We start from the raw sequence: 14,719 nt of genomic DNA, 5'->3' as shown, positions 1-14,719 counted from the left end.
AAGGTGGCGCAATTCCGGCACTTGGGCCCCACGCAATTGAATCAGCCACTCCCCTGCCTTTCTGGTAAGCGTCCTGCAAGTATAGAGCACGCGCTCTCGGTCGGAGGCGAATAGATGGCCCGTTTGCTCCATGCACATGGTAACTTGAGCCATGAAGTTAGGCAATTCGCTCGGGTCTCCGCTGAATTTCTCGGTTAAACCCCAGCGCTTTAGGAGGGCTTTCTGGTTGGCCTGGGCTGGGCCGACCCGTTGCCGAGCTCCCTGCACGGGCACGGGCAGCACGACTGGAGCGGGCGGAAGCCCCTGTGCCACCAGGGCGACCGGAGTGGCCATTGCGGGAATGGAAGGGGGGGCTGATAGCGCCTCTTCCAACTTCTCCGCACTCTCCCTCTTCCTCGGAGCCCTGGAACATACCTGAGCACCGTATGAGATTGCTCATCCCGACCAGCTCCCTCCGCATCCAGCTGTTTTTGGCTTGCAGCATGCTCACGCACTCCTCTAGGGCTCCCACGCGGGTGGATTTGACTCTCCCCGTAGTCAGAGCCCAGCGCTGCTCAGGACCCATGTCCAGGAACGACATTCCCCTGGCCAGCTCATCCATGCTCCATAACTTAGTTAAGCGCCGTTCGGGTTTGCGGGGTGGAGGGAGGCGGGCGTAGGTTGCTGTTAGGGGTTCTTCCTCCTCATCGATCCCCCCTACTGCCCCGAGTACAGGGCATTCTTCTTCCATCTCCACAGCCGTGGAAGGGTTTTTGGGAGGGGTTTCCACGGTGGAATTATTCCTTGGGTAAATCCCTCATTAGAAATGGGGAGACTCAACAAAATGTCAGAGTCTGCACACTCATTCCCAAAGTTCAGTAAATCCACTGGAGACTAAACAGTTCCATCAAAGATTTCTTTATTAGGAGAAGTGCACAGCAGCATAGATTGTTGAGTCTAATTCTACAAGCAAAACTGTTCCCTTTTTAAGTCCCAGGTTCCCCCCTTGCTCCTTTCTTTTCCCGCTTGAAATTCTTCGCGCCTTGCTCCGGTTCTCACAACGCTTGGCCTTGGAGATGCCTGTGTAGAGATAAAGATAACAGCACCTGGCCTCCTCTCCCCCCTTCAATGGCAGGTCAAGCAAGCGGCCTGCAACTAACATTCTTTCTATTAACTCTTTACTAGGCATAATAAAAGTAAATTAAAAGCAATCAAAGGTTATAGCTTGCGTAGATCCTGACACAGTGTCCTTTTGAAGGTGCTGACTGCAGTTTCAGCAAGATGGCTATTCTCTCATCTTCCAGAGCTCTAAACCGACCGGAGACTGCTGACTTGTGGTCTCCTTGTGAGGAGCAGATATCTGGAGCACTTGTGGGTAATCTCAAGTCCTCTCCTTATCTGGAGAGAAATTATGAAGAGCCGGTGTAACGAGCTGCCACCTGTTGATCCCAAATCCAGTAACTTTCCTTGAAAACAATATTGATTCAAAAGAAAGTTCATTTATTGAGAATAAGTGAACAGATCCAAAGCATTGCTAAGACTGAGCAAAAGCACGCCAAAAACTGTTTTTCTTACTCCGCCCCCCCCCCCCCACATCACTCTTAGTGCTTGGTCCTCTGATTCCCTTGCTGGTATGACCTTGAGCATGCCAGAGCTTGTGATAAGGAGCCATCTGCTCTAAACAGTTTCTCATTCCTACTCCCGCCCCCCGCCTTTTACAATGGGAGAACCGCAGCATGTAAAAAGCCATTTTTTAAACTAGCCATTTAATAATCCATTATAAAATCTTGCGAGGATTCTGACATGCTGCCCCTCCACAAAAGAGGATGTCAGTCGGATGATTCCTCTTCTTCACTCTAAAAAAGCAAAAGCAAAGAGAAACATAATACAATAACCATTCTAATTGTTAAGGCTTTGTAGGATAAACATCATAAAATTTTTTAACTAAATGTGGAGCCTTTACATGTTTCTTGTCAACCCATTCAGCCATTGATTTGGGAAAATGTTTCCACTGAATTAAAAATTGAACCCCATGCTTTCTACTGTCCAGTATCTCTTTAACTTCAAAATGTTGTTCTCCTTCAACCATCATTGGTTTAGGTGGTGCTGGGGAGGGATGCCATTGAGATGACTCCTTATAGGGTTTAAGCAGGTCGCAGTGGAACACCGGATGGATTCTTTTAAAGGTAGCAGGCATCTGTAATCGTAGTGAAACTGGATTAATTACTTTATCTATAACAAAAGATCCTACTAATTTTGGAGCGAGCTTTCTGGAAGGTTGTAATGATTTAAGATGCTTGGTAGATAAAAGAACCTTATCTCCTAGTTTCCATTCTTTTTCTGGGGTTCTCTTAGCATCTGCAAATTTCTTGTACGTTGCTCTGGCCTCCTTCAATGACGCAGCAATCTGAGGCCACACTTGTGTCATTTGTTGGACCCATTCATCAACTGAAGTGACTTGAGTGGATTGTTTAGGTAGTTCTGGGATTGGTACAAAGTCCTGTCCTGTAGCTATTTTAAAAGGGGTGAGGCCAGTGCTTTGGTGCACTGCATTATTATAAGCTACTTCAGCAAATGGTAACAGTTCATCCCAATTGTCTTGTTGGTAGTTAATGAAACTTCTCAAATATTATTCTAACACTGAGTTCAGACGTTCACATGATCCCGCCGTCTGGGGGTGGTACCCCGAACTCAAGGCTTGCGATGCCCCCAGTAGTTTTAGGAATGCCCTCCAGAACCTGGCAGTAAACTGGACCCCACGATCCGAAATTATTCGTTCTGGGACACCATAAGCTCGGTAGACGTGTTGTATAAATAACTTAGCCAGTTTGGGGGCTGATGGAAGGGATTGGCATGCCACAAAATGTGCTTGTTTGGAAAAAAGGTCTGTAACTACCCAAATAACTGTCTTTTTGTTGCTTTCAGGCAGGTCTACAATAAAGTCCATGGAAACTTGCTTCCAAGGAGCCCCTGGGTTTGCTACTGTCTGTAGAAGCCCCATTGGTTTGCCCCCTCTCCTTTTGGCCATTGCACATGTGGGGCATGTAGCTACATATTCCCCTACATCTTTTCTCATTGTTGGCCACCAAAATTGACACCTGAGTAGATGTGATGTTTTCACAAAGCCAAAGTGCCCAGCTGTTCTGCTGTCGTGACTTCTTTGCAAGATCCACTTTCTAGCGTCTGCAGGGACATACAGCTTATCCTGCCACCACCATGCCCCTTGCTTGTTCACGAGTAATTGGCTGTTGCTTTTAAACCAATCATCCTGAGCAATCTGGGCATTTAATTTTTTCAACAACTCTCCTTCTGGTTGTTCTTCACCTCTTTTTTTCTGAGCTCTGGTGACCACTCTTAGGGCTGCTTGGGTACATGGAATTACAGGAGCGACTACTTCCTCCCGCTTGCTGTTGTGTTGAGGCAATCGAGACAGGGCATCTGCCAGAAAATTTTTTCCCCCAGGAATGTACTTCAGGGAGAAGTTAAATTGATGGAAATATTGTGCCCATCTCATTTGCTTGGGTGACAGCTTCCTTGGTGCAGTCAAAGCTTCTAGATTCTTGTGATCAGTCCAAATTTCAAAGGGATGGGGTGATCCCTCTAACAAGTGTCTCCAGCAAACTAACGCCCAGTGCACTGCGAACGCTTCCTTTTCCCACACCAACCAGCGTCTCTCAGTTTCTGAAAATTTCTGGGATATGTATGCACATGGAAACAGCTCCCCCCCTGCCCCCTTCTGTAACAACACAGCTCCCACTGCCACATCCGAAGCGTCTGCCTGTATGACAAATGGCTGTTCTGGATCAGGGTGCTTTAAGATCGGTTCAGCTGTAAACAGACGCTTTAAACTTTGAAAAGCTTCCTGGCACTCCTTAGTCCAGGCCAGGGGGGCTCCAGGTTTTGATGCCTTCGCTTTGTCCTTGCCCTTGGTTTTCAATAGATCGGTGAGTGGGAGTGCTACTTGGGGAAAGTTGGGTATGAATTGCCGATAGAAGTTAGCAAAGCCCAGGAAACTTTGAAGGTGATGCCTGGTTTTGGGAGCCTCCCAACCTGTGACGTCCCTCACCTTGACCGGGTCCATTTCAATTCCCTGATGCGAAATTCTATACCCCAAATAGTCAATTTGCTGTTTATGGAATTCACATTTGGAGAGCTTGGCATACAATTGAGCCTCCAGTAGCTTTTTTAGTACCTTCCTGACCAATTGTACATGTTGCTCCATGGTCTCAGTGTAAATCAGGATATCGTCCAGATAAACCAACACCCCCTGGTATAAATGCTCTTGTAACACCTCATTTATAAGTTGCATAAACACCCCCGCCACTCCTTTTAATCTGAATGGCATTATTTCATAAAGGAAACACCCCAGGGGCATGTTAAAGGTGGATTTCCATTGATCTCCTTCCCGGATTCACACCCTGAAGTACGCCTCCCTTAAATCCAGTTTTGTGAAAATTTTCCCTTTGGATAAATGGGCCAACAGGTCTTTTATCAAAGGGAGTGGGTACCGGTTGTCAGCAGAAATTGCATTTAGCCTTCTATAATCTGTGTACAAACGTAGGGAGCCATCCTTCTTTTCCCTAAATAGCACCGGTGCAGCAATTTGAGAATGCGTAGGTACAATAAAGCCCCTCTTTAGATTCTTATCAATCAACTCCCGCAAGGCTTCCAACTCTTTGGGTGTCATTGGATACATTTTCTTCCTTGGAAATTTAGCCCCAGGCTCAATCTCTATGGCACAGTCACTGGCGCGATGGGGGGGTAGCTGATCTGACTCCCTTTCGCTAAACACCTCCTGCAGGTCGCGGTATTGCTTGGGAATCTGAGTTGCAGCCTCCCCTGCCTTTTCCCCACTCACAGCGCCCATCTCTTCATCTGACAATGTTTCGGTAATTCCTTCAACTTGCGCTCCCCCCTCCTTCGGGAAACGCAAGATCTTTTCCTCCCAGTTCACTCACTTCTGGGTTCTTCCTTTTTAACGGAATGAGAAACCGTTTAACCGTTTAATGAGAAACCGTTTAGAGCAGATGGCTCCTTATCACAAGCTCTGGCATGCTCAAGGTCATACCAGCAAGGGAATCAGAGGACCAAGCACTAAGGGCGATGTAGTGGGGGGGGGGGGGGGAAGTAAGAAAAACAGCTTTTGGCGCGCTTTTGCTGAGTCTTAGCAAAATGTAACGAGCTGCCACCTGTTGATCCCAAATCCAGTAACTTTCCTTGCAACCAATATTGATTCAAAAGAAAGTTCATTTATTGAGAATAAGTGTACCGATCCAAAGCATTGCTAAGACTAAGCAAAAGCGCACCAAAAGCTGTTTTTCTTACTTTCCCCCACCCCTTCACCCCCCTTAGTTCTTGGTCTTCTGATTCCCTCGCTGGTACGACCTTGTACCTTCCAGTGCCTGTGATAAGGAGCCATCTGCTTTAAACGGTTTCTCATTCCTACTCCCCCCCCCTTTTACAATGGCAGAACTGCAGCATGTAAAAAGCCATTTTTTAAACTAGCCATCTAATAATCTATTATAAAATCTTGCGAGGATTCTGACAGCCGGTCTACTTGCCAGCTCTTCATTCCGCCGTGATCGTCTTTATTTGCTTACACCTTATAGACAAAATCTTGCCAGACTACATCTATGCTACTGCAACCGGTGGATATACCTTGGGACACTCCATGGAGTGGCTGTCCTGAAGCTCTTTTGCTTCCCACGCTCTCGCTGCAGACTGTGTTGTCTTCTGTCTCTTCCCCCCTCCTGATAGCCTTGATCTCCCACATCACCTTCCTCTTCATAGATACATTCCAGCACAGCCACCACTCCACTTTGCCCAAAATCAATGCAAACCGGTCCTCCAATCTGCATAGGTACCCTGAGCGTCCTTGATGTTCTCTGGCATGGGACTTTCACAGATACCATCTGGGTTATTTTGCCTGCTCAACACCTGTAACATCCATGCCTCTCTTTTCAGAGACTGCTGACACTGTGCATGCAAGTAACCCCCAGGGCCATAAAGATCACGCGAGACCCCAGTGGTGGCCTCTGTGCTTTCAGAGATGGCCATGATGCTTCCAAGGGTGCCTGGGTGTCCCCTCTGCTTTAAACATCAGCTAGTTATGGGGATACCTGGCCTTTCGGAGGGAAATCAGTCTCCTACCTCTGCAGGGTCTATGGCAGGGTCCCCCACAGGCAATGGCTGCAGGAGACCTGGGGTGCTACGGGGACTCATGTTTGTCCCCCCATGAACACATCCAGAGAAACATCTTTGGCTCGCTATTACTCTCCATGATGGTCGATGGTTCCCACAGGATGCTGCCCTGTATGCCACAGGTGGGTCACGTGAACATTCTTTGAGTGGTGATTCCGGGCAGTCTATAGCTGGCATTGCCTAGTTGGCCAGATAGGATCCTTGCCACCTTAGGCAATGGTAGAGATGATAGGAGCCAGGTGGGCATTATGGGTCCCTCCCCTCAGCAAGGGCTCACAATATGACCCCCCACCACCAATTCCCCTGTTCCACCCCCCCAAGGGTGTCTTCCCTTTGCCCACTTCACACGCTGCCACAGAAACTGGTCTCTGGAGTCCAGTGGGGTCCAGTTTCCTTCAGGCCAGCTGGGGCAACAAGGCGAAGCTGGGTGCCAAGGTTTTACTTTACCAGGCTAGACACCAGGAGGCGGTGAGTTCTAGTCCTGCCTTAGCACAAAAGCTGGCTGGGTGACTTTGGGGCAGTCCCCCTCTCTCAGCCCCCGACGTCAGGCTTGAGTGACAAGCCGGTCAGTCAATTCCTGTTGCAACCAACGGATCAACATTCAGTTGATTTGGAAAAAAAAAACAAGCTAGGATGAAAAAATGTTAGGGTTATTGCATCTGATCACAGGGACCATATGGAGGATTGGTCATTTTGACTGAATTGCTTGGTACGGCTCTCCAGCCGTCACCTTTTCTTCCTGTTCTTCACTGAGAGCACAAAGCGTCTTTCAGAAACAAGATAAAATGATCAGTAACGAAACAGACGCCGGCCACCTGGTCATAAGGAGAATTTATTTTGAGATGACTGTGTGGCTGTTGCAATGAATTAAAACATAACGTGGTCACCAAAGGACTGGGTGGCGGGTCACTGAATAATTAATCCACCTCATCCCACCTTATTGCTGTGGACATTTACTGGGGAGTAAACTCCATTGATTTGCAGGGAGTTCACTTCCAAATAAAGGCCTCTATCTCATAAACCAAGCAGCTGTGTGGTCGCAGGTCCAAAGATGTGTCTATCCAGAGGACTCTAGTGCATTTCCGTGTTCATTTTGTCTTGAAAGATATACAGATTGTTTGTGGCTGCAATAGCAATGATGTTCTCTGTGGGATGCCAGGCCGTGTGCAAAATCTTTTTGGTGAAGTCCAGGCTGTCAGCGCTGATATCGTCTTTCCGTCTCTTGCCCCCAACGCAGACGCGGCGAGGTTTCAGAACGGCTCGTGGCTTGCTGTTCTCACGCGAGGCCTCCAAAGTAACATCGCGCTTCGTGTCTCTGTCAAACATTCGGAAGAAGTTGTTGTAGGCCCCGGTCATGATGACGCTGCAGAGGAAGGAGAACAGCAGGATCACGAGCCCGCCAGGACCAAGGGAAAGTCCCCCGCGTGGCATGGAAGGCGGCCGGCCAGGTTTTCTTCATAACAATTAGACTGGCTTGAGAAAAACGACGACGTCCTGGCAGCCCTCCGTCCGATGCAGGGAATTTTGGACTGCATGGAGGGCTGCCCACATGTTTTCCTTTTCATGCCAATCTAATTGGTATGAAAAAAAAGGTTTGCTTTTTTATAGATATTTGGTATCAATAAATCACTTTGATATGTAGATACTGAGTGGAATGAAGAATTAGAGGTTCCCATATTGCCTAGACAATGGGAGAGTGTCTTAACTTCTATAGCAAGAGTGTCAATGGACCTCAAATTACGACTTATACAACAGAAAATAATATTTAGAATTTATTGGACTCCATTATGTTTGTATAGAAAAGGATTGTCAAAAACAGCATTATGTTGAAGATGTAATAAGGATAATGCTTCTTTAAAAAAGATATGTTTCTATGGTATCCTATACTTACCAAGTTTTGGGAGAAAGTAGTGGACTATATAAATACAGTGAGCCGCCCAGAGTCACCCTCTGGGGGAGATGGGCAGCGTATAAATTTAATGACTGACTGACTGACTGGCTGACTGACTGACTGAATAAAAAATATGACTATGCGACAAAAGCTAAAATTTTCAGAGGATAATATTCTTTTGAACTATATACCTAGTGCATGGAACCTGACATCTGGACAACGTAAATGGATTCTCCGTGCCCTTACTATGGCCAAAAGGCTGATATTGCAGCACTGGAAAGATAAACGTGGTGCCCCGTTCACTCAATGGACTGAAGACCTGATTGCACTTTCCACTTACGAACAGATTGCCAAGAGATGTAGACTTTGTATGGACAAGTATAATGAAATATGGGACTCATTTATACAAAATATGGTAGGTTAAAAAAAATGATAGTCATATAAATGTATTGGAAATATATATGCATCTGAATAATATTTGCATTAAATAAATATATATAGATTTGTAACTGTTTATAATGACATATCAACATGTTTTTCTTTGTTGTATTTCACTTGTTTGTTAAAACACTTTCTATGTGTTTTATTCTCTTCTCAATAATAAAAATGAGTAAAAAAGTAAAAATAAGTAAAAAAAGTAATAATTAGATTGGTAATATCTGCAGGTGGAAAATTCTGGCTGTGTAAGGACATAATGAAGAACAAGTAGGACCTGCACATAAAGATGCCCTCCTGTGCACAGGCTTCCTGGATGGCAATTCTGAAAAGTGAGGATGGGGACCTCTCCCCAGAATGAGAATGGAAACTGCACTCGGCTGGCCAGGGTGTACGGCACCCCTTCCCCCGGGACCCAGCCCCCAAGCCTTGCTGCCCACCCACCATGCAGGGGAATGCAAGCCTGCTTGGAAGGGTGAGAAAGCAAGCAGACACTCAAGGACCAGGCTGGGGAGCCCCACCACTTGGGGGCTGGGACATGGCAGGCCCTTCCTAACTGCAGCCGCAGGAACCGGTCTTTTATACATGTGCTTGCAGTGCTGTCTTCGTCTCACCCCCAGCCCCAGGAGAGGTGATTTGCAGCTTCTTCTCCCAAGACCATTTCTGCTGTGGAGGCAACCCTGCCTGTGCCCCGGGCAAAGGGGTTGGGGTTGCCTGGTTCCTACTGGCCACCTTTGAAAGGCCGCTGGACCTGTGTTACTAGCACTTCTTGAGAGAGCTGCACAGAGGTCCCTCTCAAAGGGGCCCAGTTCTACCAGCTGCGATTCCTGGCTCTATCCCCGTGACGGCATTACAGGTTTGTCACTGCTTCTGCCGACCCTGGAGGTCCCACGCGCATTCTCTTCACGGTTTGGATTATCTGGGGGGAATAGTACCATTTTGCCTATTGCACCCACGTCCAGTTAGTCAGGCCCCTTGCCTGATGCCTAAACCAGCCATTCAGGGCTCCTACCTACGTGCCTCCATTCCCATCTCTTCACAGTTAAGAAAGACTGGTGCTTATTTTTCCTGTAAGAAGATGATGCTTGGCAGGAGAGGAAACAAAGTTCCAGAGGCATCTCAATTCCTGCAGGAAGACCAAATGGGAATTCTCAAGGAATAACTGGACTTGCCAGGATTTCTTACTAATATTCTGCTGATTGCCATCTGCAACTGCCCACCACAGTGAAAATCCAGCCAAAGTTACTTTAGTCTTCCTTGCTCTTTCTCAGACACTCTCTGTGCCCATTGCATTCCACAAGTCCTCCTCTGCCATGTACTTTTTTGGGGGGGGGAGGTGGGAGGAGTTCAAAGTGGAACATACTCTGGATTCTAGATGCAGGAGAGCCAGATTGGAGTACTCAATTCACTGGAAGGGCTGCCCTCACACTGATAGATCTTGGGAAGTTCATGCACACTGGCGTCTCCATCAGTTTCACCTCTGGTATCTGTGGAACCCTCTCCAACTGCTGAAGGTGTCTTCAGACCCATCTGACTCTGATGGGGGGGGGGGGAAATGGCTTCAGGCAGAAGGACGAGGACTTCTCTGTGGTCCTCCCATCCTTCTGCCCTAGTCTTCATCATCAGAACTTGAGACTGCTCAGGGTTGGGAAGGGTGTTTGCTTCAGCTACATGCTACCTCACTGCCCTTCCCAAGAGGGGGGCAGTGGGGGAGTCTCCTGTCCAATTATGAGGAATGAGGACTGTCTTTGGATTAATTGCCTGGCACCTTATTCTGACATAAGAATAGGGCACCGGGAAGAGGGTCTTCTCTTTCTTTGGACTCTGTGAAGGAGCAGGGCAGGAGCCAGGAGGGGAAGGTGAAAAATGGAGTTCTCTGAGCTTGGGAATGACAATGGACACTGGCAAACAAGTGCAGAACTCAAACAAGTGGACATTCCATCCATATCTTGTAAATGGAAAGCCAGCTCCCCCTTAAAACGAGAGAGAGTAAGAAGATCAAAGTCATCAAGGAGGACCTGCCTTAAAATACTTGCTGACAAGAGAGGGACTAAAGGGCATTCCTCTCCTGCACGCGACACTTGGCTAACTAACAAGAGAGCTAAAACGCAGCTTGTAAGTGGCAGGTGAGTTATTGATCGTCCCTCAGTTAGTTTAAGTGTGACATCTGCATTGCACATATTACCTGTCAGACCCATTCCACGCACATTCAAACTTGTCAAAGATGCAGTCATTTTCATAGAGTGAACACAATTTGCTTCTAAGGTAATCGTGAACCTGTTTGGTGCAGAAAAGAATGGCATTATTATTCACGGTCAGACCATATCGCAGTGGCCCTTACAGGCCATGGGTCCCAGAACCCCTAGAGGCAGTCCGATTGCCTTCAGGCTTCTAAGTGGCCTGTAAGCATTAATAAAATATGGTTAGAAGAACAAACCACTGTCTGAAGTTACCCTCTTGAGAAGGTAGATTCACCTGACCATATGTTTTGATCCCTCGGTGAAGAAATGGCACTGTTGAGCACCCAGGAGAAACCCAAGTCTGACACTGACATCTATATGGAGGTATAATTTGCCCCAGCTTCCCCCTTCTACTGCTACTGAGATGGCTCCCTTTCATCTTCCAACCACATATTCCTCCCATGATGGCAGGACCTGAGAAGGGTCTGTCCTGGAGACACCAAAGCCAAGACATGCTTTTTGGATACCCTCTTCCCACGTTGTAGACCTCGCTCTCTCTAGGCACATCAGGGCCTTTGAACATATTGGATGTCCCAGAGAATATTTAATAAGAGCTGCTTTGAAGTGGAAATGCAACTCAGGAGTTGGAACCTGGTTTGTTCTTATCCTATTAAGTAACACTTTGGGATGGGTTTAACAGAATTGTTATTATGACTTTGGATCAATTGCTGTCTGTTAGAAATGTCCATGTTCTTCTTGCCTACATCCCCATGATTTAGAATCTGCCAAGAGATCAAGGGTTTAGTCGGCTAAAAGAGTGATCTTGCAACAGGGAGAACTCTCCATCTTAGTTACAGTAATGGATGGTTTACATGTGTCAATGTTAAATTAATATATTTTGTTTCAACAAAATGAAAAAGACTTTTCAACAATATGGTCAAAGATTTTGCAGTCTGTTTATAACTTCATTTCCAGATTTTTTTTTCTTTTTGACTATTACTTGTTTTTATTAATCAAAGAATAATACGGTATAAAGACCAAATGAAAAGGAATTGCATCTTTGACTGGCGTTCTATGGAAATTTGGGTTGCAGCCAGGAATTATTCAAGTTATGTTGTAAGATATAACATGAGCCCAGAAAAATGTGTGTGTGTGTTTGCAAATCTGCAGTTGATATTACCAAAAAAATAAAGTTCTTTTAAAATTTGTTTAATCCGCTTGTTATTCTTCCTAATGTGCCAATAACTATAGGGATTAGTTTCAAGATTTTTCCCATAATCTACCTATTGTTAGACCTCTATATTTTATGTTTTTTAATTTTTTTCCTCGATCCTGCCGTCCTCAGAGATTGCCATGTCTAAAAAAATCACCCTTTTCTTTTCAATAATTGAATTATCCATGGTGTCTTTTTTTTTTTTAGAATTTGCTGCTGTTTGATGCATGTTGAATCCTTGATTTTATCACATTTGTTTGTAATGCTTGTTCTTAAACTGCAAAAACGAATCCTTTGGTTTCCTTCTTGTTGGTGCCAGCTTGTGACCGTTGCCAGCTCCTGGTCTTCTCCGCTTGATTTTCAGTTTCTTTTACATACTGGCCAGGCATTGGTTTAATTCTCCAATCTTATAGTTCATTTCCAACAGTTCATTTTTAAAATCATTTTTTGGTTCTGCTGCCGTCAGGATGTTTCCTTTGCAAATTGTCATGAGCGTTTTCTTTTTGCTTGCTGCAATGCAACCATTTCATCCACGTTTTTCTTCTCCAGCTGTCTGCGTTGCCTGAAGTAAAGCACGGCCTCCAATTTGTCATGCTAATAGTAGCTGATCAACCTCCTTTGAGAGTGCAGTGTCATCAGCTTTCAGATTTTCCACTCAAAATTGTCCCATTCAAGCTGTTTCTGGCCCACTGTACCGAAGTGTAACTGACTGTTGGTATCGCCCATTTGCTGATGCTTTTGACTGTATTTCCACCATCTGACTTTGCAGTTAGAATTGCTTTTCTCTTTTGTTTTAAATATTCTGAACTGCTTTTCTTTTTTAAGTTCACCGAGTTGTCTGGTTTGAGCATTCCTAGATACCTGTAGCTTTCTTCTATGAGCAAAGTGTTTATGAGAGTCCCATTTTTGAGCGCTAGCCCTTCATTTTGTTCAGTTTTTCTTTTCTTTATGCTGAGCACTGTACCTTTGTGAAATCCAAATTCCATTCTGATGTCCTCACCATATATCCTTACAGTATTAGGGTTAGGGTTTCATCCGGTTCATCCAGTCCGTTTCCAGTTCCTTCAGTATTTACCATCCAAGCTGTTTTCTACTTTTTCACAGCTTCTTTACAACATTCTGAATGTTTGCACGAAGGCCAAAGATTTCCAAACGTTCCTGCACCCAACTATGTGGGAGAGAACCAAGCCCCTTTTTATAATTGTTCTGCCCCCCCCGCGGGCCTTCCAGAAGGGCGTCCAGGCCTGGCTCTGCCAATTTGCATGGGGCCCCACAGGGGTTCGCAGCACTGCGGGGGGTGGGAGGATGCTCCCCCAAGCCTTTTTTAGCCTCGTCTATGTTTTTATAGTTCTTTTTACTTGTAAACCCCCTACAGTCCCTTATACGGTGAGATGGGCGGCGTATAAACTTGATTAAGAAACAAACAAATGAATAAGTAATCAATCCACACCATTTGTGAGTTGGCTTTTCTTTGCTTTTAGTATCATTTTATCAATCAGCAATTGATCTTTTATTCTTCCTTAAAACTCAGCATTTACCTGTTTCTTCAGGTGGATGCAATTAATTTTTGAACACGCAACTTGAAATCGCATTTGCTGATTTGCTGCCCCGGCCCTTTGGAGCAGCCTCCCCCGAGATGTGGAGGGCTGTGAAGACCTGGCTCTTCCCCCAGGCTCTGGGCCAGGATGGAAGACAGCCCAGCAGAGGCAAAGGTAGAGCAGGTGTGATGATGTGGTGGGGCTTTGTGGGTTACATTTATTCTGATTTTATTGGATGTCATTGTGGGCCGCCTAGGATTATCATGCATAAGACCAGTGGCCATATAAGTTTCCTAAACAAATAAGTTAGCAGTTTGAACATTGTTAGCAAGCAAGTAATTGGTCTCAAATTGCAATTACACCCTTGTCTCTGTCTTTTATTATTAAAAATGTTCTACTAGTTGCCATTCATTCTTCACTTTTCCCAGCAGTAATATTTCATTAAATTGTGTCGCCAATTCACGTTAATCTTTTCCTGATCCACTCCAGTTCTTAAGCTTCTTGACTTGTTTTTTAATCGTGTCTGATGTTATGATTGTGTCATCCATTTTGATTGAGCCAATGTTCTTCTCAATCTATTTTATCCATTTTCATCTTTATTAAGTTCTTTTGGATTATTCCTGATATAACTCCAAAATGTTAATGTTTCATCTTTATCAGGGCAAGCGCCTATGCTTGTAGTATTTCTCAGCAATGCTTTATAAAACAAATGCTGGTTGGTTTTAAACTGCTGATTTTGTCATTCTACCTTTATATAGTTCAGTTTTACTTGAAATAGATGTGACGTTCTTTTAATTCTTCTGAGACTTCTTTAATTGATTATATATTTCCTATAAACTTCCCCTGATCTTAGTATTTTTCAATTTTCTGTCCTTCAAATTCTTCAGATTGCCAATATCAGCTTGTAATTTATTGATATTTTTTCCAATCAAATTTTCCATTTTGGTGATTGGTTTTGTTGCTTTAGTTTTACAGCTCTGTATCCCAACTCTGATTTCACTGTTGCTGTGCTATAAATTAGATGACTGGTTTCAGCCAACTTGTTTCAATACCAGATTTGTATCTTTTGGAACTCTTAAAGGTTCTTTTCTTTTTCAATACTGGAAGTCTTTCCCTATAGGTTTTTTTTTCATGTGTTCAGTTCCACCTGTCTGTCTGAGTGCTACGTTCATCATTCTTTTGCTTAATGTTTTTATGTCTTCCATCATCATTGCTATCTTTCTGAAAAGTTAATAAAATTTGATTTTGCTCTTCAAAATTTTTAATCATTTAATAATCTTCA

The 14,719-nt window shown here is 44.9% G+C and overlaps 1 protein-coding gene across 3 annotated transcripts in view; it reads right to left on the bottom strand.

Moving 5' to 3' along the window:
* Window positions 1-6,994: 6,994 nt before the first annotated feature.
* Window positions 6,995-14,719, bottom strand: part of PPP2R2C (protein phosphatase 2 regulatory subunit Bgamma) — a 75,229-nt gene continuing 67,504 nt past the window's right edge. For all 3 annotated transcript variants that reach the window (XM_088131190.1, XM_088131191.1, XM_088131192.1), the window contains 2 exons: window positions 10,692-10,783; window positions 6,995-7,543 (listed from right to left, as the gene is read on the bottom strand). In XM_088131190.1, the coding sequence (XP_087987316.1) occupies window positions 7,252-7,543; window positions 10,692-10,783 (384 nt within the window). In that variant the 3' untranslated portion in view covers window positions 6,995-7,251. The remainder of the gene's footprint in view (window positions 7,544-10,691; window positions 10,784-14,719) is intronic.

This window comes from Python bivittatus, unplaced genomic scaffold (genome assembly GCF_059951505.1).
Source record: "Python bivittatus isolate LINGU-HERP-01145 unplaced genomic scaffold, Pbiv_v1 ctg000970_np1212, whole genome shotgun sequence".
Taxonomy (NCBI): domain Eukaryota; kingdom Metazoa; phylum Chordata; class Lepidosauria; order Squamata; family Pythonidae; genus Python; species Python bivittatus.
The sequence above is the reverse complement of the archived record's forward strand: the minus strand, read 5'-3'. Positions and strand labels throughout refer to the sequence as shown.